Consider the following 23,784-nt stretch of genomic DNA (forward strand, 5'->3'; position numbering starts at 1 on the left):
GGCAATGGCAAACCACTTCTGAAAACTTGCCAAGAAAACTTCAGGGACATGTCCAGGCAGTCACCAGAAGTCAACATTGACTTGAAATGATGATTGATGATGATGATGATGATGATGATGATGATGATGATGATGATGCCTTTAATAGTTGAACCACTAGAGACATGGCCTCTGGGGTTTGACTGCCCAGGCACCTGTAGGCCTTATGTTGCCAGCTCTGATACTTGGTCAGATGTTGTTTTGCATCAGAATAATCTCTTGCTCCTTTCCTGTGGCTTGTCTTCATTTGAATAAATGAAGGGAAAGAGCTTTTGGTTTTCATATTGTTAAACAAAGTCAGAATCCAGTCCTCATCTACAGTACTGTATTGTAATTCCCCAGAAATCCAGAGAAAAAACTTGTCTAGCTTACGTTCAGGGTGAGTTAGCAGCATAGGGCATGCCTGTGGCTGGTTATAGTAGTGGCAGTCTTGTTGTGAAGGAGCCCAATGTTTTCTGAGCTGGGTGTTGGTACCCTTGTTGCTGCAAATTAACAGAGCTTGAAACAGCAGCCCAGGAAGGCAGCCTTGAGTAGACAAGCAAAGATTTCCACACAACCTACTAGTGGATTAGAAGGCTGCCTGGATTTTTGGCCCCTGGTGACATCTGCCTCCATTGTGTGCTTTGCTGAATCAGGTGTCTTTCTTTATATCCTAGAACCAAGATGAACACCTGCATCATTTTTGCAGATTGCTGGGCGTGGAGCACAGCCAGATGGAGCACTGGCTTTGCCATCGGAAGCTGGTCACCACTTCGGAAACCTACACCAAGAATATGTCCCTCCAACAAGCCGTTAATGCCAGGAACGCGCTAGCCAAGCACATCTATGCTCAGCTGTTCAACTGGATTGTGCAACATATCAACAAGGCCCTGTACACGACAGTCAAGCAGCATTCCTTTATTGGGGTGCTGGACATTTATGGGTGAGCAGCAGGCTTTTTGGGATTCTGTTCCTCTGTCCCTTTCAGAGTCTTGCTTTCGTTTGCTCAGAGTGGGACTGGCATTCCTGGGTATTTCTTGCTTGGCAGGGCAGTCTCTAGGCTGTGGAGTTTTGTGAGCTGTGGTGCGTCTCATTCTTCTTACTTGCCAGAGCATAGGAGGCACACTTGGAATTCGCATAGCGTTCCCTAGGAGGAGTCTCAGATGCTGGCTCAAAGGGAATGTGTGGGTGTGTTGCTGTTTTCAAATTCTGTAAAGCAGAGCTAGAGACAGACCGACTTCTGTGAAGTTTTCTGAAGGCTGCACAACTTCCATGGAGGTGCTTAAGCATCTTTCTATGTGCAATAAGTTGTGCTGTGATCATAGAGACTGCTCAGTCCCTCTCTGCGTGAGGGAAAAGGGTCTGTTGTGTCCCCAGTGTCAGGAGTGTCAGTTCTCACACACAGTGAAAATCAACATGATAGCAGCAGATGCGACCGTTGCAAAAAGAGACGGATGGGAATCATCCCATGGAGAAGAAGAGGCCGAACAGTCTGTTACATAGGGTGGAAACAAGAACGAGGTGCAAAAGCACTATTGTTTTAAATATAGGTTCTTGCTCTTGGAAATACCGCAAGTTGCTACGATTCCTTAGTTATGGCTTCCTAAAAAACCTTAGCTTTAATAAAGATTATTTATTAAGAGTTCTTGGATTCTTAGGAGCTTGTCGAAATGATCCCAGCTGTTGCTTGATAGGTGAAGAATGATTCAGAGCTCAGGAAGCTCTTGAGGAGGACTATGATAAAACCAACTGATGCGTCAAGCCACTCATAGCTGTTGAAAGCTAGGTTCCCCAGAGTTACGGTAATCAGATTTGTTGAAAGGAAAAGAGGATAGACTACAGAATCCCAGAGATATGCACCCTATTCTTAGTGAGGATGTTAAAGTGGGACATCCTTGATGCATTCTCATCCTCTCGATGCAGGAGAGATGTCGCTATCCAGCACATCTGTTTTAATGCTTCACTATTTTTCAAGTGTTGATTCTGGTTCCGAGGCATAGAGAATGCCATTCCATGATGTTTCCTTGTGGAGAATTCCCCTTTCCCTTCTCTGTCAGCATGACACACAAACGTTTGTTGATGCCATTTGGTAGAAAAACATCTTGTGTTTTGATTGCTGAGATCCGGATTCTAAGGACGCAGTGTGATTCAGATGAGTGACTTTGGGAAGAGTTGTGTCAGAATCTCTGGATGTTTCAGTGCATGATGTCATGCAGTAGCGGGAAGCAACTGGATTCCCACCGATTCGACAGCAGATAGGAATCAGATCCATTAAAGAAAAGTCCAAATCAAAGTTGTTGAGAAGAATGCAAGGCAAGTGTATTAAGCTGTATCTCAAGAAAGACATTTTGTTAATCAACTTCAAAATAGGGGATTGGATTTCCATTACAGCAACTTGCTTACAAACCATAAAAGTTAATGGTATTATCTTAAGCTTTCAGTTCCCTTGGCTGGTTACAGTTAAGCTGTTACACTTGAGGACAGAGGTTTGCTTAATCTGATAAAACTGAAAAAAAGGGGGATGTTTTAAGTGAATGTGCCTGTGTTAAATAAGAATGTAGAGTTACATGTGAACCTCCTAAAAACGACAATACAAAACTATTTTAAGCCCTTTATCTATAGGGTTCAGTGAAAGCAGTCTGCTAGTTATGTTTTTATCTTCTGATAATCTTTCATAGTTGAATCGAAAGAATCTCATTTTTTTTCCTTATGATTCTTCATCATTTCTTTTGTATCCATAGGTATTACTTATCTATAGATCTTGCTCAGGATTTTGGCATGTCAAAAAAAAATCTATTCAAACTTGGCTCATGAGATATTTTGATGGGCTTGTGCAGCTGCCTTGAAATGCTATAATTATTTTTTGATTGGGGAAAAAGTGAGATGTTGTCCAATGAGGGATGTGTTGGCAAACAGTTCATTCCAGGATTGGTCTTCATATGGTAATAATGTTAGAAGGTTGAGAAGCGTTTAAAATTTTCACCAGTGCCCTTGATTCTGTCCTTGTGTCGTTGTGAGAAATTTAAAATTGTGGTTCCTATGAGTCATTGATATTTGGAATTAGGGTAGACTTCCAGAAGACAATGGGTGATGGAACTGGTGAAGATGTTAGCCTTAATCTTTCTTCCCCAATATAATGTTCTCCAAATGGGTTGGAATTTCAGCTCCCAGAACTGCATCCTGTGATGGTCATCTGTGCATCTGTAGGTGGCTGAATTGGGAAAACTGGGTTAAGCTCTTACTGATATTTCCAAACTGGAAGTAATTTTTATTTATTGACCTCTTTTTAATAACTCCAATCAGATTCCCAGGGTGGTTTATTAAAATAATACAATAATTAATCTGTAAATATTAATGAAATATTTTTAGAAACTATTCTGTGAAGCCTTTATCTAAGAATATTATTTTGTTTTGCAGGTTTGAAACCTTTGAATATAATAGCTTCGAACAATTCTGCATCAACTATGCCAATGAAAAATTACAGCAGCAGTTTAACCTGGTAATTTGGGTTCTCAAATTTGTTTTAGTAACTTTGCGGGTGGGCCAAAGAATAGAAAGGCATCCAAAATTGGCCGTGCCTTGACTAAAATGTTTTAAGAATGCAGTAAATATAGGAACAATTTTTTGGGGCCCAAATGTTCATGAAGTTTGTCTTTTAAAAGGGATTAACCCACTCTATTTATATTACATAGAACTGCTTATTAAAAAGCTAAGAAATTTTTTATGAACTCTGTTGACCAGATGGAATTTGTATGAGTACCCACTGTGAAAATGCGTTGATTTGCAGGAGGGGCCAAATTATCTCAGCTGAAATCCTTTTAAATAATATTTCAGATTAGGAATCCTAATATATTTGTATTATATAACTGTATAATACGTTTATGAGCAAGCTAGATATTTTCCTTTAACATAACTCTTGAGAGTTCCTCAGCTTTCATCAAAGTAAACAGTATCGGAAATTAAATTCCCAGAAAAAGAAAATTAAATTTCCTTTAATTTAAGAAAGGCAGATTTGTAAATGATGCACTACAGTTCCTACTCCCTTTTTTAAAAACACTAAAATAAAATCCTTACCCGTATATTCCCAGTAAGAGACAGTCTCCACTCTCCAAAGTTCTGTAGGTTTTAGCATTGCCTGTGGCTTTTTGAATAATTTCCAGTGTTATTTTTTTTTTAAGACTCCAGTAATTTTCTGTGAAGTAACTCATTTTGCTTTCTGTTGACTCTGCCCACGTTAATTAAAAAGTCCCTAAAGGCAATTTTTCATAGCAACCCATATTGTATCTGATTGACAGAGAGGATGAAATATTTATTTTAAAATATTCATCAACTCGTGCAAGAATTCTGTTTGCCGCTACTTGTTTTCTTAATAGCCTAATACATTATGTCTTCATATCCTTAGAAGTGGTTGGTTTTACAGCAATTGCAGTTCAGCTATTATTCATGCATGATCTCAAATTGTTAACATTCCTACCCTTATACATAAAGTAGTTTTCATGCATGACTTTGATTTTTATTTTATTTTGCATTTACTGGAATAGAGTATATAATCCCTCATCTCCAAAATTGAACTTGACTATATATTAGGACTATGCAGAGACCACTCAACCTTTGAGGGTCAGATCTGAGGCACCAGGAATAGTCTATTCAGCCCCAATCTGGATGTAAATATCTGAGTTTGTCCCTCTTGATTCTTTGTCTCTCTTTCCCTATATGTTATAGGTAGTCCTTGGTTTATGTCCGTTTGTTCAGCCACCGTTCAAAGTTACGGCAGTGCTGAAAAAATGTTGTATGACCGGTCCTCAAAATTCCGGCCACTGCAGCATTCCCGCAGTCACATGATCATGATCCAGGTGCTCATGTGCCCGGTTCGCGATTATGACATTGTAAGGAGCCACAGTCACGTCGTCACCATTTGCAACCTTCCCTACTGGCTTCCCACAAGCAAAGTCAAGGGAGAAGCCAGCAGGGAAGATCACAAGTTGCTCTGGTAAGTTCCCGTGGCCCCCCTGCACTCGTGCAAGCCCTGCATCAGGCCTCCCAGGGCCTCCCTCACTCTTCCGCAGCACCCCCCACCTCACCCCAACCTCCTTGCCTGGGACTCTCACCTCTTTCTGCTTAACAGCCTGCACATCTTGGGGTTACGACAACAACTGGGACTGCTTGAGATTGCCATCACTAAGCAATGCAGTCACATGACATCGCTCTTTACGACTGCATTGCTTAGTGACAGCGATCCCAGTCCCAATTGCCATTGTAATCCAAGGACTACCTGTATTATAAAATACGTCAGGTTCAGCCCAAAGAACTCCAAGAGACAATGCAAATACAGTTCTGTTGCGTTTATTAGCTTCAACCTCCAGACAGAAATCTCCCCAGACTGAACCCAAGTTCCCAAGCCAGCCAGCCACAACACCATGAATTCCTTAGGGAGGTGCCAGCCTCATCCTCTTGAACTTCCCACACTCCTGTTGGGGGCTAAGAACATGCTTATCTCCCTGAGCCTGGCCTTCATAAGTCCATTCCATCACAAAAATATTTGCTTATTCCAATACACTGCTCACTAGTTTCCTTCCTAACAATGTATTAGGGACCTACTCTTTTAAGTCCTGACATTATCATTTGTTAGTTTTACATTCTTTCTTTTCTTCAGGAGCTCAGGGTAGTGTACATGAGAATCTCTCTTTGTTTTAGCCATATACAACGACCTGTAGAGCAGGTTGGGCCGAAAGACCCAAAGTCACCCATTGAGCTTTCATGGCTGAGGGTGGATTAGAAGCTGCGTTTCCCCAGTCCTGCTTTAAGAATTTAACCACTACTTCACACTTGCTCTCCAATTTGGTGTGGGGGGAGAACCAAGCAAAGGAAAGGTGGGGTTTAAAAATGGGCCAGATCTAGCTAGGAACAGCGCAAGATAAATAAATAAATCCCGCTGTGTATTTATTTATTTAATGTAACTGGCCATATCTTGATTATTGATTCATCCAGTCGGATGAGATTATATTGGAGTTCTTTGGGCTCATCTTTCCGGAAAGTTGGAAAGAAATGGTGTAAAAGAGCTTGGGACGCTGTCTGTCAGCAGGATAAATAACTCTCTGAAAATAGAACTGAACTGGATCAAATTTGGTGTGGAGAGAGATACGAGCAAATGAAAGATGGTTGAATATGGGCTGGATTAAGCTTGGGGCTGAAGAGAAACATCACCCCCCCCCAAATCCCCCCATGCATCCCTATAGGAGAGGCAGGTGGGCCGGGGCTCCAAACGTTGCTGACTCCTCCATTCTAAGCCCCCCTCCTGCCTCTCTCCTGGTCATGTGACCCAAAGCAGAGCTATTATTAATGGACTAGAAAGAATCGCTTGACATGTTTTCCCTACCTCATTTTAATCATTCAAAATGTTCCTACTATTCTTCCTTTGAATTTGTGCCACCTGTAGATTCAGATGCTTTACTTATGACATTTTGTATGGCAAAATGTTTGAATACAGAGAGTTGCTTGGCTGAATTCAGATGATAGTGTAGAAATGTTATATAATTCATTTTACCGACCTGCGTGTGACAGTACATCTTTAGTCCCTGAATTTCAGGGCAGGAAGGAAGAATTATTAATCAGAAAATTATTAATAGCTGTAATAGCTATAAAGGTAATAGTAGTAGTAAGTAGAGAAGAATAGAAAGACTAATAGTAATAGTAATAATAATACCAGGATTTAATGTGAAATCTGCTATTTTGGATATGGCTTCCTTTATTTCCTCAGTTTCTATGGGAAATTCCACGAATCCTTCTAGTAAAATGCCCCTGAGGTGAAGGAACATTGTTTCATAGGAAAGTAAAGTTTTAAAACCTGTTTTCAGGTTGTTGTGTTTAAATCTCAGTATACCTCTAGATTGGCAATTATCACAAGCTCATAAAAGCATCAGAGTTCAACCAAAAATGTTCTTGCACCCTTAGAGAATAATAGATTTCATATTTTGAGTCACGTAAACGGCTCAGAATTTCGTTTTATTTTCCTGAATCCAGTTGTGCTGGCTGTTTATTGCTTGTAGTATAGATAGCCTGTGATGTGCAAAAGATTATAAATGCCAGAAGAAGGAATGGGAACCTGAATTCAAAAAAACAGGTTCAGTCTGGAGAATGAGCTGCATCCAGTATGTTCTAAGCTTTTAAACAGCCAATTAGGCCCCAGTGATTATTTGGGGTTTATTGAAGTAGTCTTCCCAGGTACAGGTAAATCTTTACTATCTTTCTCTGCCACAGCATGTCTTTAAATTGGAACAAGACGAATACATGAAGGAGCAAATTCCTTGGACTCTCATCGATTTTTCTGACAATCAGCCATGCATAGACCTTATAGAAGCTAAGCTGGGTATCTTGGACTTGCTGGATGAAGAATGTAAGGTAAAAAAAAAAAAAGTTCTTAATGCTCAGTGCTTATAGAAAGGTAATGTTTTCAAGAACTATTGTGCTAACATCTCATGAGCTTTTTGGTGAAAACACAGTCTGCAAGAAAACAAGTCAGTATTCTTGGAGAAGAGGTAGAGTATTTCCAAAGGAAATGGGTCAATTCAGAATCAGTTGATGGGATCCAAATTTTGCTAATTTCAAGGAAACCCATTGATATCAACAGAACTTAACTGTTGCTAAATCTGGCTCCAGCTTCCTGTGTACAATCAGCAGGCATGTTATCTCACTGAACAGGGTAGCACACACTGTGTTTTGACAGGAGACGTGGAGAGGGGCCTGCTCTCATGGGGGATGTCAAGAGTGTCTTTATTGCATATTAGCTCTACAGTATCTCCTTCATGGAAATTTATGAAGGTCCACGCACCATTTGTTCTCTCCATTTCTTCCAATTAGACTTTTTTTCCCTAAGAAAAACCTTTTAAGGGAAAAAAGAATTACTGCACAATGTCGTTTGATCACAAGCACTCAGAAGCCTCCACCTGGAAACCTCCCTCGTTTCAGCGGAGTCTGAATAAAATAAGTGGGCAAGCAGCAGAACAAATTCTGAAAAAGGGTTTCCTGATGCATTATTCCACTTTATTGAGAAGTTTTTTGAACCAGGAGTCTCACATCTGCATGATAAAGTAAAACCATCCAAAATGTCCTTGTAATTTGTTTTACGCAGAATACTAATTAAATAAAAAACAGATACCTTTGACTATTGTCTTGAAGTCAGTGAGCTTAAAAGCTAAGATGTTACATTAAGTTTGCTGTGAAATATGTGTTTTCCACACCTCTTTATTTCGGGTTTGGGCTGTTTGCACTTTTAAACCTGGAAAAGTTATTGTTGCTCACAGTGAAAGCTGGTCCTGCTTAGTTGGGTGGAAGAAAAGATTCCGCCTGAATAAATCAATGAATTTCTGCATAAATGCTTGTTTACTGTTTTCTTATATAAAAAGTTGTAAAAGTTTCAAGGAAAAGAATTGCTATGAAGAATAAATAAGTACTTAAAAGTTCAGAATGTTCTGTTTATTTTTAAACCATTAATAATCTGGACAATAAAAATGTCCTAGCTTTGCCACCAAGCATGTTTTCATATTTGTTGTCTTGGCGAGGGATATAAGTCAACAAACTACAGGTAGTCGCCAGTTTAAGAATGAGTTCCATTCCCAAGGTCTGTCTTTAAGTCAAATTTGTATGTAAGCTGGAACAGTATTATTGTATAATGAAGTCGAACCATTGTGTATTTAACTCAAATTTTGCTACAGTAGGTTCCATTCTTACTGTGGGTGATGGCATGGTGTAATATGTCATGTGTTGTTGTTCATCTGAGGTTATATTTACCTCCTTTTGAGAACTGCTAAGGACCAGATGATTTTTATGATGTCCTGATACGTAAAACCATAGAACTCAAAGAGGGTGTACTTTCTTTTTCACACAACTGTAGCTTGTAAGTTCTATTCAGTTCAAGTTACTTCTGTTTGCTCTTAAGAGTGTGCTCTTAATGATCAGCCGTGATCATGCTGGATTTCAGATACTCATGCATTAGGTCATGCAAAAGCAAAATTTGTGTGAACTATGTAAGTTGTGGACACTGTACATATAGGTAAACTTTTGCTTTTCCTTTTGAAATATGTAACAACAGTGATCCAGGTAACATAGTGGCTTACATAAACAATAGCTCCCCTATCTCTAAGATGGTATGCATGTATTTTGCTCTTGAGTAAATGTGACAGAAGCTTATATGAGACCGGCTTTTCCCAATAAGCTCGCCTAGAGGGCTCCAAATGGAAGCTGCATTAGGTAATCTCTAATCTATTGTGTAGTGAAATGCTAATCCTCATTTAGAACAACAAATTCAGGATGAGGCTTGCATTTTTACTGAGTGTCCATGCATGTCTGCATAAATGTCTTTTCCTCCTTCTTTTCCTTTAAAAAAAGGTCCCTAAAGGAACAGATGAGAACTGGGCTCAGAAACTCTACGATCGCCATGGGAGCAGTCAACATTTCCAGAAGCCTCGCATGTCAAATATGGCATTCATTATTGTGCATTTTGCAGATAAGGTAATGGGAATGACGTGAGAATGTCTGGTGCAGGACCAGCCTTTCTCCCTAACTAAGTGAGGGACCACATCTCCCTGTGGTCTGAGGAGCCCTTGCATGTTGATTGCCTGTACCAGCTGCTGTGTATTTATTCACTTCCCTTTCACCTCTGAAACCTGAAGGCAGGAGAAAGTTCAGGGTACTTACAAATGTGCTGAAAAATTGAACTTGGGATAGAAAAAGAGTTTTAGATCACCTCTTCTTTCCCTTCAGTTGCATCATGGTGATATAGTGCTGGACTTGAATGTCAAAACTGGATGAATATGCACTTTCCCTCATTCTAGCTCTCTTTTATGTTGTTAATAGTACCTGCTAAACATAGGATTCCGCTCCATTGTTTCTTTCTTAGAACTAGAGTATAATTCACATCAAGCAGTAGAGAAGTTTGGTAACCCAACTGAGAAGATCTGGCCTGAACTCTCCACTGAAACTACCTTGGTGCTTTTAAGCAGCCACAATTTCTCACCTCTGTTGATTCTGTTGTAACTCTTGAAGATTATAGCTGCCAATTTTCTAAGAGTTCCTAGTGAGGTTAGTTGGCAGGAACTGCACATGTGGCCTTTCTTACAATGGAGGCCAAATCATCCTCAAACCAAAATATCAATTGCTTGGTGGAGGTGGCAGAATCATGAAAGACAAGATGAGGCCAGTCGCTATGGGATGCTAAGACAGTAAGCTAGTCATTTATTCATGTGGATATGAAAAATAGGGTGGGATACCAAGGAGCTTTAAACAAAAAAACTTTGCTTAAGTTCTCACAGGTGAGAGGGACCAGGCTGATGGGCTGAGGCAGGATTGTCACCTGGTGGTTCATTTTCTCTGGATTATAGCAATATTAAAAGGATCAAAGTTTATGTTGTCCAGTGTGTTCAAGAGCTTGTTAAAAATGACTCACAATCTTGGGGAATAACCATGTGGCATTTTTAACATCCCTCTGAATTTCTATAGCTTAGAACTATGAGATCCCACCAAGTGGATCACATTTATGGTTTATCCCACACTCTGTCCAGTTTCCCAGTGCTTATTCTTTCTGCCACCTGTGATGGTGGCTGGAAAAGATGATGTGGGGAAGAGAGTTATGAAAGATTATCATCAGTATGGGGAATTGAACTCATTGTACAGGTTTCCATTTTGACTCTAAAACTTTGATCTCCCTTTCCTGTTTTCTACATGATTGGAACATATAAACCTGCCTTTAAGGAATGGACTTCCCACTGCAGCATGCTTGACTGTTTCAACTGAGAATAGGGAATGTGTGCTTCTCCTGTTGTTACTGAGCTACAACTTCCTTACAGCTCTAGCCAGCATAGCCAGAGGGGAGGGCGCTGTGAGTTGCACTTCAGCAATATTTGGGGGCCAGAAATGTCCCCCACTTACAAAAAAACCCTCACAACGTGGACACAGGGGTATCTTCAGATCAAAAAAGTCAAGTTGATGGCCACAACCATGTGATCAAAGGCCTACCCCTTTTGAACATGTTACATCTGCCACACATGGTAAAAAGGGGTGGGGATTCAATCATAAGGATAATTACTGTACAAATCCTTACTAAATTTGATAAGGAAGAACTTTGACCAAGAAATCTTGGATCCTCCTTAACAAGCACTTTTTTTTATTGCCCCGTAAAGGGAAAATATAGTACTACATTGAAGGCTCATTCTGGGAAATGTTTCTAGCTAGAGAATTTTAATGACTTGGAAGTTTGAAATTTACAACCTTTGCTTTTTAAAATCATGGTTCTGACAGACGATGTTCAGAGAAAAAAGCATATTTGCGTACTTGTGGATAATGTAATTAATTGATCAATTATGTGCCATCAATTCAGTGTTGATTTTTTGTAAACACATAGACTTCTCCAAGATGGTGCAGGCGATAGATACATATATTATTTATGCTAATCAAAAGCAATTTTCAGAAAAAGCTCCAGAAATGCTGTTCCAATTTTGCCAAACATGGATTCTTGTTTTAACCAACACTGGGTTACAGAGACATTTTCTTTGGAAAAGGAAGTAGCTTTGGTTGCATCTAGCTAGAGAGAGAATAAGATACTCTCCTCACTTCAATTACACTTTTTATGATGCATTTTCCTGGGAGTGAGTGAACGGGAGAAATGATTATAATTATTTAACAAACAAATAGCAACAGTTCTAGTTGCCATTTACTGACTTGATCATTTTTATCAAAGTCTTTTCTTCCACATGAAAGTCTGAAGCTATTTGGAGAATGGAGATTTTTCTTCTGAAAGTTCACATGTCATAAGTACTTCATCAGATGCTTAAAAGCTTCAAGGGCATGGTGGGTTCTACCCATCCTCCAGGCGTATTAACACCTTTTCAGGTTAAAAGCCAGGCTTTTATTGATAAGCACCTAGTTATGAACATAAGGAATATGCTCAACTAGCCTTTTGTGTACATCAGCATACGCACAGCTCAGTTTGGATTGGATGTAGAAATCTACATCCAGATATTTTAGCATTCTGTAAAAGATTATGATTAAAAAAAAAATTAGAGAAGAAAAAAAAATAGCCTATCAGTACAGACTGTCCATGTTGCTGAAGAATATCCTAATTTGTTTGATAGGTTTATTTGTACTCAGAATTTTAATTTTCCTCTTTTTTTTCCCTATCCCTACCCTGGTTCTGTAACCTTTTCTAGGTGGAATACTACTGTGAGGGCTTTCTGGAAAAAAATAGAGATACAGTCCATGAAGAACAGATTAATATTCTGAAGGCCAGCAAGGTAAAGCTTCCAATGGGGAAAATAGATTGGATTGTGGTATTATGGCACTATACATTGAAGTTCCCTCTCTTTTCATTTTTGATGGCTCAGTTCAGGTTTATTTGTGCAGAAGAACGTCTTGGTTGATAGTGTGAGGTCCAAGCTGCTGGTCAGTATTGAGAACAAGTTTGTAACATGTTTACCCATTGCTAGTAGTGAGATCACAGTGTAAAAAGCAAGGTGTATCTCAAGAAAACCAGAGGAGATTAATTAACTTTCTGGATCTCCGTAAAGTCTTGAGGGACACCTTTGCACATGGCTAGTTTCTTTGTTGAGACCTTGTCAATTTTCCACGCACCATGTTTTCTGTCTAAGTCATTGTATGAGACCGACTCACTAGTCTAGTCCTATTTTGATATATTGACTATTATGTAAAACATATACATAAAAGTGACTATCTGAGCTACTTCTAAACTGGGGAATCAACAAATCAGTTTCTTTTTGAGCCATATCACTTTCTAGCATGCCTGTCTATGTAGTTGTTTCCTTATTTCCACTTGGAGTGCCTAAAGTGGTTGTACCAAAGAAATAAAAATAGCAGCTTGCTATCAACAAAAACATCTTTTATGCCACTTGATGACTCAAGGGTGAACTGCTGAAACTGGACAACATTCTGTTTGAAATGGCATGGCTTATGCTCCCTTAGAGCACGCAATCAGGATAGCCTCCATTATTTCTGTTGCATAGTCCTGAATGATTGGTTTCTGTCTTCTGAAGATCAGGGAAATGTTACATTTTCTCCTGCTTCAGAAATCTGACAGATACAACCCACATCTGTAGGAAACAGTGTTTTTTTTTTTAATCAGACACTCAGCTTGCATAACAGGACACACCCATGACAGTGTAACAGACTAAGTAAAAGATGGTCCTCTGACTTCGGTGTGACTGGTGGTCATATTTGAAATTTTGGAAACCAATTGTGTGTGTTCTTACGTAGTGGCTGATGAGTTGAATGCTTGCCCATTTACAAAATGAGTGCTGGGGAGGGCAGAGAGGCATAAACAATTACGTATCACCAATTTATCAGAATGTTCCTTGCTCTAGCCCTCCCCCACCCCCACCCAACTACTTTGATTAATTGATTGTCTTTCTCTACTTTCTTGGATTCAAGAAAAAAATGTCTCCTGGTGGTTTACAGCAGAAAAACAGGGTAAAAATGTAAAAGCCAAAAAACCCACACGTAGTAAGGGTAATGTTGGCCATTCTCTCTCCAAGGCCGTCCAGAACAATTCTGTCTTTAAGAGTTTCTAGAAGGCCAACAACGATGGTGCCAACCTAATCTCAAGGGGGAAGAATGTAACAGAAATGTTGCTTGTGAGCTCTGGATCCCTTCACCTCCCCTACATGGTGTACCATTAAAAGATGTCAGTGGGAGGTCTGCACTGGGGGCCATTTCTATGCAGAGATGCAGTCCTGTAAATAAGTTGATGCTGAGCCATTTAAGGCTTTATGGGTCAAAAACAGCACTTTGAATTGTTCACCTTTGCTCCTTTTCTAGGCAAGCGGGCACACACTCAGGCTAAGCACTTCCCCCCCCCCCAAACTTCTAAGAAGTGTTATGGGGCCTGTTTGAAACCCAGAGACATTCTTGAGAATAAAGATGAGGCTGGTACTTCAATTTGCAGCCTGCCAGCATTTCATTCTCTTAAATTATTTTTAATATAAAAAGTTAGGTAGGCAAGGGAAGTTGGCAGGCACCAAGAGATAAAGGACCCCACAGTTCAACCCTGAGCTACACGTATTCACCTCCATTGATAAAACCTCAAGCATGTCGGCTCCTCCAGGCCCCATGCTGGGCAACCTTGGGTGGTTCCTTGGACCTTCTGCATTACCTACCAGTAACATGCCATTTCCAATCAGGAACAGACAGTGCAATTGTCCTGGCAGTGCTATGCTTTTAAAGTTTTCTCCCTTAATAAGGGTTTAATTAGACTCAAATATGCCTGTGTGGTATGGATTCATATGTGCCACATACAGAACTGCAGAATCTAGCAGTTCCATATGCACTTAACACTGAATGCCAGCGTGAGCCACAGGCTACACCAGTAGCAACTTCCCTGCTGAAAATAGATTTCCTTAAAGAGTGGTTCAGTTTATTTTTATTGGACACTCCCTAGAGGAGCGTGTTTGCTTCTCTCCCTTTTGACAGGATTTTTTTTTTTTTAAATCCTGGGGGTTGCTTTTACCAGGAGACATCTGATAAAAAGAAAAGTCCTGTAAGAACTACGGGAAAATTAGCTTCTGATGGGGAGGAGGTGGCCGCATTTACAAGAGGCTTCCTTCAAGGGGCTTAGGAGACAGGCTGGACTGCCCAGAGGAGATAACACAGTTTCAATGGCAGGTTAATTTCATGCCATTGTTAGGAATCAACTGCAGGGAGAAAGAGCAGGCTATAAAAAGAGCCCGACGGCAAACAAGGAACACAAAAGGATACTTGGTATTTTGAGCAAGGTGGTCTCTGGTAGCGGCGTGTGGGTTAGGCAAAAGCATTCTGCAGTCTGACTGGGTGGGGGATCTCTTCTGGCTGGATTTTTTTTTTTTTTAGATTTTTTATCCTGCCCTTCTTATTATTTTTATAAATAACTCAAGGCATTGAACATACCTAATTCCTATTCCTTCTTCCTCCTGTTTTCCCCACAACAACAACCCTGTGAGGTGAGTTGGGCTGAGAGAGAGGGACTGGCCCAAAGTCACCCAGCCACTTTCCTGCCTAAGGCAGGGCTAGAACTCACCATCTCCTGGTTTCTAGCCTGGTGCCTTCACCACTAGACCAAACTGTCTTTCTCTCTCTCTCTCTCTCTCTCTTTCTCTTTTTTTTATTGTTTTTACTCTTTTTTTTTTATGGTGGACCATAAGGAATAGCTTAAACCTAAAGGCCATCAAAGGAAATGGTAGCCCCAGGCTGAGTGTGAGAAAGCAAAATGGGTTGGAAACAGTTCATGCTTGGCTGGGATTATAAAATGAAAGGCAGAATATTCATGTACCCCAGTTGCCTCATGATGCAAGAAGTACAAGAACTACTCCACTGGAGGAACTCTCTTCTCCTCGGAAATACATTTTCAGAGCAAATTGTCATTCTGACTGAGAACCGGCGTTAACAGTGTCGGAGGATTTCTCTGCCTGGCACTAGATATAATATACTGGATTATGAATGGTGATTAGTCAGAAGAGATATATTCTAGCCATGTGCTGGATTGAAACATCAGGGTTTGGGTATTGTCTGCCATAACTTATTCATGGATTTCTTAAAAGCATTTGACTTATAGCTCCTGGGATGCTGGATTAGATGGAAACTTTTGGAGAACTAAATATATGATCTGGTAGAGATCTGACTCCTCTGCTCCACACTCACATGGCCTCTCTGCTGGGACCCCTTTGCTTCCCAAGACCATCAGCTTCCTGTACTTTGGGCAAGACTTTCAGTGTTTGCTATATATACACCATACCAGTAATAAATCAGTTACTCTGATCCTCCCCTGTGTACCCACGCACCTGAATAGAAATACATGGAAGCAATACATGGAATCTTAGCTGCATAATCCCTGAATTATAGAGATAACAGAGGATTTCTCTCAGGAATAAAGTGACAATTTGTCTGAAGGTGTTAAAACAACAAAAGCTTGCTGGAGGCAGGAGATAGACAAAAGGGTTTTGTAGGTAGCTGACATTAAAATAAAACTTGCAAGCATGAAGCAGATAGACAGTTGTGCATCAAGCCAGAAAACCGTTCTGTACAAACAGATTTTTTCCTCAGCTGGAGTTTGGCAGAAATGTAAACAAAACCAAGCCAATTAATCTCCAGAAGCAACTGATGACACATTGCCATCCTGTCTTGATGAAGACAGTTGTGGGAATGGGCTGCGTCTCATTATTCTAGCAAGCAACTTGGATTGATGTTCTTAAATGGGGCAGGTGTGTTAGAGGTTGAAGCATTCTCTGTGTGCATGTGAGCATCCTTGAAAGCAGAAATCTGAGCTGAACAAAGATTAGTGAAGCAGGTCAGGAAAGTTTAAAAGGAAGGAGATATGTTATAGGAATAGGCAAAGCCTAGCACCTAACTCACATCCTACCAGGAGGAGAATCCAAGAGCATGTGCTCTGTGCATATGTGTGGGGAAGAAAAGCAGAAGGAAGCAACCTCAGATTAGGGGAAAGAGCAGATAGAGTGAGTAACGAAGAAGGAACACAGTAAATCCTCAACACTCTATCTACTATTGAGTTTGGACCTCTAACAATATACAACATTTTTTTCATGACAGAAATGCTATGATAGAGCAAATATTTCCACATTCAGAACTCTTCCATAATATGCATTCCTAAATTAAAAAAAAAAAGATAATGCCTTCTTTGGGGAAAATTTGATATATATTCCCAGCAGGTTGAGAAAAGATGCTATATATTAACAGTAATCTCAATTCCTTTGTGCTAGTTATTATGTAGATAAAATCCATAAGAATAAATATCAAGCTTGAGTCAACCCCAAGGTTTGCAAAAGTACAAAAACTTTTTAGAGGAAAACTTTGGGGAAGGAATCTCTCCAATGAAGAATGAACTTTAAGGTAGATTTGAAGGTAAATGTGTGGTTCAGAGCCCACAGAAGCACAAATGGGAGCTGTATGATCCTGAGAAAAGTTACAGCTGCTTGAAGGTGTTGGGGACAAATGCTATGTTTGCACACCCACCTGCTCTGGAAACCTTTTGCCTTTGCAACTGAAATTCTGCAATAGCTTACTAAGGAGGCTCAGTGGATGTAAAAGGCTGGATGGGGAAATGGAATGAATTATCTGGGGATTGAATATGGCTGAGCAGTAACTTCAGGCTACAGAGTCCCTTTTTTTAAAGCACTTTCAGTTGCCAGGTGGCTTCCATAACCTTCGTAATCAGCATTGGCCACAGGTCCATCAGGTCACCATTCCAGTCCCCAGTATACAGCTCATAACCAAATCTGAAAATAGCCTCCTGATCTTTGAGTTCATGGCCAAAGTGCCATCTGGATCCCAGTCTCCCAGGCCAAACTGCAAAACAAATGAAATCTACAGTTATTTATTTTGGAACTGAAAAAGTAATATGCATTCTTCAATTATTCATCCATTTAGAATATGTTTAGAGAGCAGGTAGAATAGAGGAAATAGTTTCTTCCACTTTTCTTAATAGATTACCAAAATCTGATAAACCTGATGAGATGATGAATAGAATGCATAGAATAAAACATGCCCACTAATAACCAATATTAGCTTTATATTTTACAATTATTAAAAGGACACGAAAGAGTTTTTTAAACATGCCTCCTGTTCTCTGTATGCTGCCTTCTGAAAGAAATGAGAAAAGGGGTAGAAAATAATATGAGGAAGGACAGAGTATAATGATTGGGGCTTTTCTGCTTACAAAAAAAGATGCCTACAAGGAGATATTTTTGCATGCAAAAGAAAGAGTGAACAGGCAGAAATTCTTCTCCATCTTCCATAAGACTAGAACTGGAGGCCACCAAATGAAACTGACTAATAGAAGATGTAAAATGGATAAGAAGAACCGTTTTTTCATGCAGCATGTAATCAAGCGGTAGAATACGTTGCCATAAGACATGATATTGGCTGTTAGCTAGGTGACTTCAGGTGGAGACCTGACAATTCCTAGGGGGCAGGTCTTTCAATGTATAGCCTGGATGATGGGTGCTGCCTCCTGTCATGTGAACTGTCCATTCCTACACACTCAGTACCTGGGAGCAACAGTGGAAAGAGCTCTGCCTTGATCTTCTGTTTGTGGGCTTCCTAACCATGTGAGTTAGAATGCTGGTTAGATGGGCTTAGTCCTGATCCAGCAGACTGAGTCTCGTGTTTTCAAATTCCCCTGAGCCTGCTGTCAAGAGATTAAAAATAATAATAAAAACAATTGCGAACGATACAGTGAGGCATCGCATCTTGTTTAGCTCTGGAATATATAAAGATTGTTTGGTTTCATTAAGACTGATACTGCTGATACCTGGGGTGGATTACGCCTTCCGTTGAGGAGTACGTGTTTCTTTGTTAAGAAATTATGCTTGGGTGGTTGACTGCTGAAGCAAGAATACCCCACAAGTGCATAGCTTTTATTTCTTCTTTCTAGTATCCAGTGATTATGGAGTTGTTCCATGATGAAAAAGACCCCGCTCCAACTGCTCCCTCTGGAAAGAAAACGTCTTCAAAAATCAATATCCGGTCTGCCCGTCCAGCTGTAAAAGCAGCCAATAAAGAGCATAAGAAGACAGTTGGGCACCAGGTACAAAGGGGTCTTTTTCAAGGCATTTTCCATGTTTCTCTTGCAGGGTGCTTGCTTCTGGCCCTTCCAAGTTATAATGTCAATGAATAATTGCCAGGGCTACAGAGCAAGTGAATTCAAGACTATGACATGTTAAAAAAAAAACTGGTGCTAAAATTAATATATAATATCTTTCCCTCGATTACTTTTTTGGGGAGAGGTTCTTTGGAGCCTCAGAGACTACAAATCAGGAGACAGAAATTCAATTTGCATGCAAAACCATCCCAGGGCTCATTCTAAGATGAAGATATTTTAAGGGTTTTCCCCTAGCGCTAGGGATAGAAGAGGAAAATTGCTTCCCTAAAATACCTTCCAGTGACACCCTGCTCCCTGGCTGGAATCAGGAGATTAATTGGAAGAGCAGGAGACAGGTATGATGATGAGCAAAAAGCCTCAGTAGCTGATTCATTGACTGGTTTGTTGGTAGCCTCTGTCTGGCCTCTTAGGGTTGGAAGAAGTTCTGAGCCAGGCAGCTCTTATAATTGTCTTCATACCCCCAAAATCTCTTGAGTCTTTCTGTTCTTCATTTTGAGAAGAAGAATATTGTGGCTACATGTCAGCCACCAAGCATGACGCTTCTGGTTCTGGTGTGTCTGGATTGTGTAGCCTGGACCATGTAGGTGGGCTTTGTTCTATGTAGACCATGACAGTATTAGTTTGGGTTCACATACTCTTCTAAGGCAGGATTTTTAAGCATGATTTGTTGAAAGCCATTGTGGATTGCTTCGCACATCATGCTAAGTTGTAATGTAAATATTCACTCATCACACAAAGCCAGTAACCAATCATATTTTGGTTGGTGTGAAGTGTGAAGTCAGCCATTCCGTCAGGAAAGAGGGTCCTGCTCCCATCTTGGATCAGGTATTTGTCCTTGCAATTCTTAATTTCCCCCTTGTAAAATGTGAGCGGCTTGGTCATTTCATCCATTTTTACCTGCAAAGCAAGCTTCGTTACATTCCTCCCTTTCCTACAGAGTTAAGGGATCGTTCTTTTTTTTTTCTCTTTCAGTTTCGTAATTCATTGCACCTGTTAATGGAGACCCTGAATGCTACCACTCCCCATTATGTTCGGTGTATCAAGCCCAATGATGAGAAGTTACCCTTCACGTAAGAACTGTTTTCTGATGAGACTAGAAGTTCTGTAGCTTGCTGAAAGACTGGGGACAAATAGATTGTGAAATGTTTGTCACCAGAACTGATAGGGTACCTCATGATTCCTTAGCTGTCTTCACACAGCACCCTTAACTGGGATACCTTGGGACTTTATGCAAGATGCTGAGATTAGCCAGTTTTAACTTTAGTGTACTTATTTATGTATATGATTGATATGGCTGCCCATCTCACAGCAGTGATTCTGTGAATTTTTGGTTGCTTAGTATGTTATGTGAGCCATTATAAGCCAAAAAAGTGCTTTAGAGCAGTGTTTCTCAACCTTGGCAACTTTAAGATGCGTGGACTTCAACTCCCAGAATTCCCCAGTTTTGTTTGGTTTTGGCTTAGCGCATTGCATGAAGCCAGCCACTGTGAGTTGAAGCCACCCCTACCCTCCCAGCTTTCTGGAAAGGATTAAAGACCTGGCTCTGCCAGTTTGTGACAAGAATCTTACCCAATCCTGGGGTGGCTGGCACCTTGATGACACTCCCTGAGCTACTGCCAACTTAGCATCTATTTTTGGATTATATTTATTTTCTATTTAGTCAGGATCACTTTTTATTATTTTTTAATTGATTTTAACTGCTTTGTAAACCGCCCAGAGTCGTTTTCTAATGAGATGGGCGGTAACAAATTTGATATATAAATAAATATAAAAATAAATACATTTGCAAGGCAAGGTTAATGGATCTGTTTGTTGTGCTGACCCACCTAGTGGTAGTTTATTTAGCAGATAGAAGTAACTAACTAACCTTGGGTGGATCTGATAAAGCTAGGCACGGTCAGTTCTTGCTAAACTTGGATCTGAGAGTACCTGGGCTATAGATTCAATTTGGAAGTGTAAAAAAGTCCCTGAAAAAGGCAGTGGTAAACTTACTTCCATGTTGTTGTGGGCAAAGCTACATGGATGTTTCCATGTTGTCACCCGGAGTCACGTTTACCTCAAGGGTGTCTTTACCTTTTCACACACCAAACGTGGTTAAACAATGTGCAAATTCAACCATTATTTTTCCAGTGATACACAGCCAAGTGCAGAGACCACTTTTACTCCAGTGTCAGTATATATAAGAAATATAAAGCAATTGTCCACGAAAATATATTATGCTATGCTTCCTCAAGTATCATATCTACCTCAATTCCTGTTGCATTATATTCATGCTGGGACAGGACCAAACCCTCAACCTGGAAGAAAGTTGTGTTGGACTATAGGTTCCAGCAGGCCCAGCCAGTAAGTCCAATGAAGGAGTCAAGGGAGGTAGACTGACCACTGTGCCTGCACCTCCTCCTTCGTCTGTTGGGGAGAATACTTGAATTGGTTAACTGTTGCTGGAAGTCTGGAATAGAATAATACAAATTAAAATGAACAAAAACGTGCCCCGTGGCTCTCTGTTGCAGTTTTTGCTGCAACAGATAAAAATTGCTACCCCCATAGCAGTGCAGTATATCGCAAGACCTCCCTCACTTCCATCCACAAGATCAGAATGAGAAAAGTGTTTATATTGAACGTTCAGTTTATCGCTTCAGTGAGAATTTACGGAAGCAAACATCAGATCTCGAGCAGAAACCAATAAAGCAGTCACTGTGTGGAATATCATAGCAAAAGGTTATTACCGTTACCTTCAGCGGAAATTTAGCAGAAACGAGACAGTGAGTCCTGTTAGCTGATAGAGCAGCAGAAATTTGCTGGCTGCATGTTTCACCTATTCACCATGATTGGATCTTGCTATTTCTGTATACGTAACAAACTTCCCACTGCTAAATCTTTGAGATCAATCTTGCATTCTTTACAGCCAGTATCTGATTTAAATAAATTTAAATAAATTTAAATAAATTTAAATAGATTGTTGCAAAGGATACTAATAGCGTTTTACATGCAATGCCTGTAATCTCTTGAGCAGTACAGTATAAATAATTACCGCTTTACAGTGCCATCATTCAATATTCAGTTTCTTAATTAAGTCAGATTAGAGAACATTAGGTCTGTAATCAGATATTGTCCTGGGATTTATTGTTGCAGGAAGTTTATACCATTAGCTTTCCTCCATTCTCAGATCTAAAAGCAATTTAATAATTCGGGTATTTCAGTGACCCATTCCTGAAAAAGGTGGAACAATAAGCTTGTACTGATAATTAGTAACAGGTTGCTTCGCCACCTACATTAAGAACTATTTCTGGATCATCCATTTGGGCACAATGTATATTTCATGCTCCAAAATAATGAATGTATGTGTGATCACTGCATATATTCAAGGCTTCAAAAAGCATGAATGCATTTCTATGCCCACATCAGACTGGAACAGTCACCATTCTGGGGGATTTAAAATATGATTTGAATGAGAACAACTCAGGTCTTTTTCACAACAGAGAAGAAACAATAGCAAGACTTGGTTGTCCCATGAAAAAAGTTCTCATGCTCCTAAGTGTCTCATTAAAGTCTTCTTTGATTAAAGAAATTAAATACATGTTCTGGGCCAGGATGACGTATTCCTCCCTGCTTTCATCCTAAGAAGAAAAAGGAGATGAAATCATGCACCTTGGAGGCCATTTAATAGAATTAATCCCTTGTTTTGTGCTGGAAACTGAGAGCATTCCCAACATAGGATGAACTTCAACATTGGTTGAAGTTCTCTAGCAAAAAAGAACCTTCTGGGCAATTGATTCTGTTGTCAAAATGTTTGACTATTAACATGCTTCAGTTTACTGAACCTCATTTGGTCTAACCCTGTTCTTTAGGGCAATAAGGAATTAATCTTTGTCCTCTTCAACATGATAGCCTTTCACAGATTTTGAAGAGGGTATTTCAGTTTTCCTGTCTCATGTAGTGATATTTTCCGCTCCCCCTTTACCATGGCTAGAGTTGGAAAATTTGCAATACCCTGTGCTCCTAGTGAAACATGTTACTGAATAATTGCTGTGTTCCATCTGCAAGGCAGCTGCACTTTTGCAGTGACAGCAACTTCTCAAAGAGTCCTCTTTGGTTCAGCCAAAGAATTGCTTTGGGGATCTGTGTAATGAAAGATGTTCAGTCAAAGGAAAATTGCTGCATTGTTATTTATGCTATTGAAGTGACACACAGGAACATACACATGCATAGATCTGGAGTAGCACATTACTTGTCTGCTCTTGTGCATTTACCTTTTTGATATAGTGGATGGTGACTTCCTGAAAGCTTGGCATATTCTGGGAGTGGCAAGTTTCATTTTCCTTGTTTTCCTTTGGCTGGCCTCCATTTTGAAGGACCCATAGCTAGATATGCATTGTCTCTTAGCTTTAGAAGGAACTGATCCCCACAAATCAAATCTGTTGAAGAAGCTATTGGGGAATGTTTCAAAGAACAGCTGAAGAGGGGTGAAAAATTTTCTATCCTGACTAACTTCTCTGGTGAATTATTGTAGGAATTCCAGAAAAGGAGACACTAATAAAGCACCAGTATGAACTGAACAGTGTTCCCCAACCTGGCACCCTCAAGGCATGCTGAGAGTTTAGTCCAAAGCCACCTGAAGAGCTTCAAGTTTGGGAAGGCTATTCGCAGCGGGTTAATAGGCCATACAGGCAGTCCCCGGGTTAAGAATGTCTGACTTATGGACAACTCATAGTTACGAATGGGACTACTTGTACTTAAAATGGCAGATGACACTTGTTACAGTACTTAAAATGGTGGACAGCTGACCTGTTATAGTCCTTAAAATGGCAGAGAGCTGACTGGCAACGTGATCTGCCTCAAAGTGGCGGACGGCATTCTCCTTCCTTGAGCCGACAAACCGCTGAAGCCACCTAGTGCTTTTGTGAGCATCACGAAGTAGTGCATGTGTTTTTAATACAGTACAGTATACAGCCTGTTTTCAGTGGTTCCTGAAAGCATTTTGCAGCTTCAGTGGTTTGTCAGCCTGAGGAAGGAGAACACTGTCTGCCACTTTGAGTCAGATCACTTTGCCTTCAGGATAGTGAGAGATTGAATTCCAATGGGTTCTCCTTGAATTGGGTTCTCCTTGCTGGAAG

The 23,784-nt window shown here is 40.2% G+C and overlaps 1 protein-coding gene across 3 annotated transcripts in view; it reads left to right on the forward strand.

The window, feature by feature from the left end:
- The window catches only part of MYO5B (myosin VB), a 253,937-nt gene that overhangs the window by 137,452 nt on the left and 92,701 nt on the right, over window positions 1-23,784 (forward strand). For all 3 annotated transcript variants that reach the window (XM_088152666.1, XM_088152667.1, XM_088152668.1), the window contains exons 10-16: window positions 696-961; window positions 3,436-3,517; window positions 7,276-7,416; window positions 9,403-9,525; window positions 12,219-12,302; window positions 18,443-18,595; window positions 19,643-19,740. In XM_088152666.1, coding sequence (XP_088008792.1) covers window positions 696-961; window positions 3,436-3,517; window positions 7,276-7,416; window positions 9,403-9,525; window positions 12,219-12,302; window positions 18,443-18,595; window positions 19,643-19,740 — 947 coding nt within the window. The remainder of the gene's footprint in view (window positions 1-695; window positions 962-3,435; window positions 3,518-7,275; window positions 7,417-9,402; window positions 9,526-12,218; window positions 12,303-18,442; window positions 18,596-19,642; window positions 19,741-23,784) is intronic.

This window comes from Python bivittatus, unplaced genomic scaffold (assembly GCF_059951505.1).
Source record: "Python bivittatus isolate LINGU-HERP-01145 unplaced genomic scaffold, Pbiv_v1 ctg000570_np1212, whole genome shotgun sequence".
Taxonomy (NCBI): domain Eukaryota; kingdom Metazoa; phylum Chordata; class Lepidosauria; order Squamata; family Pythonidae; genus Python; species Python bivittatus.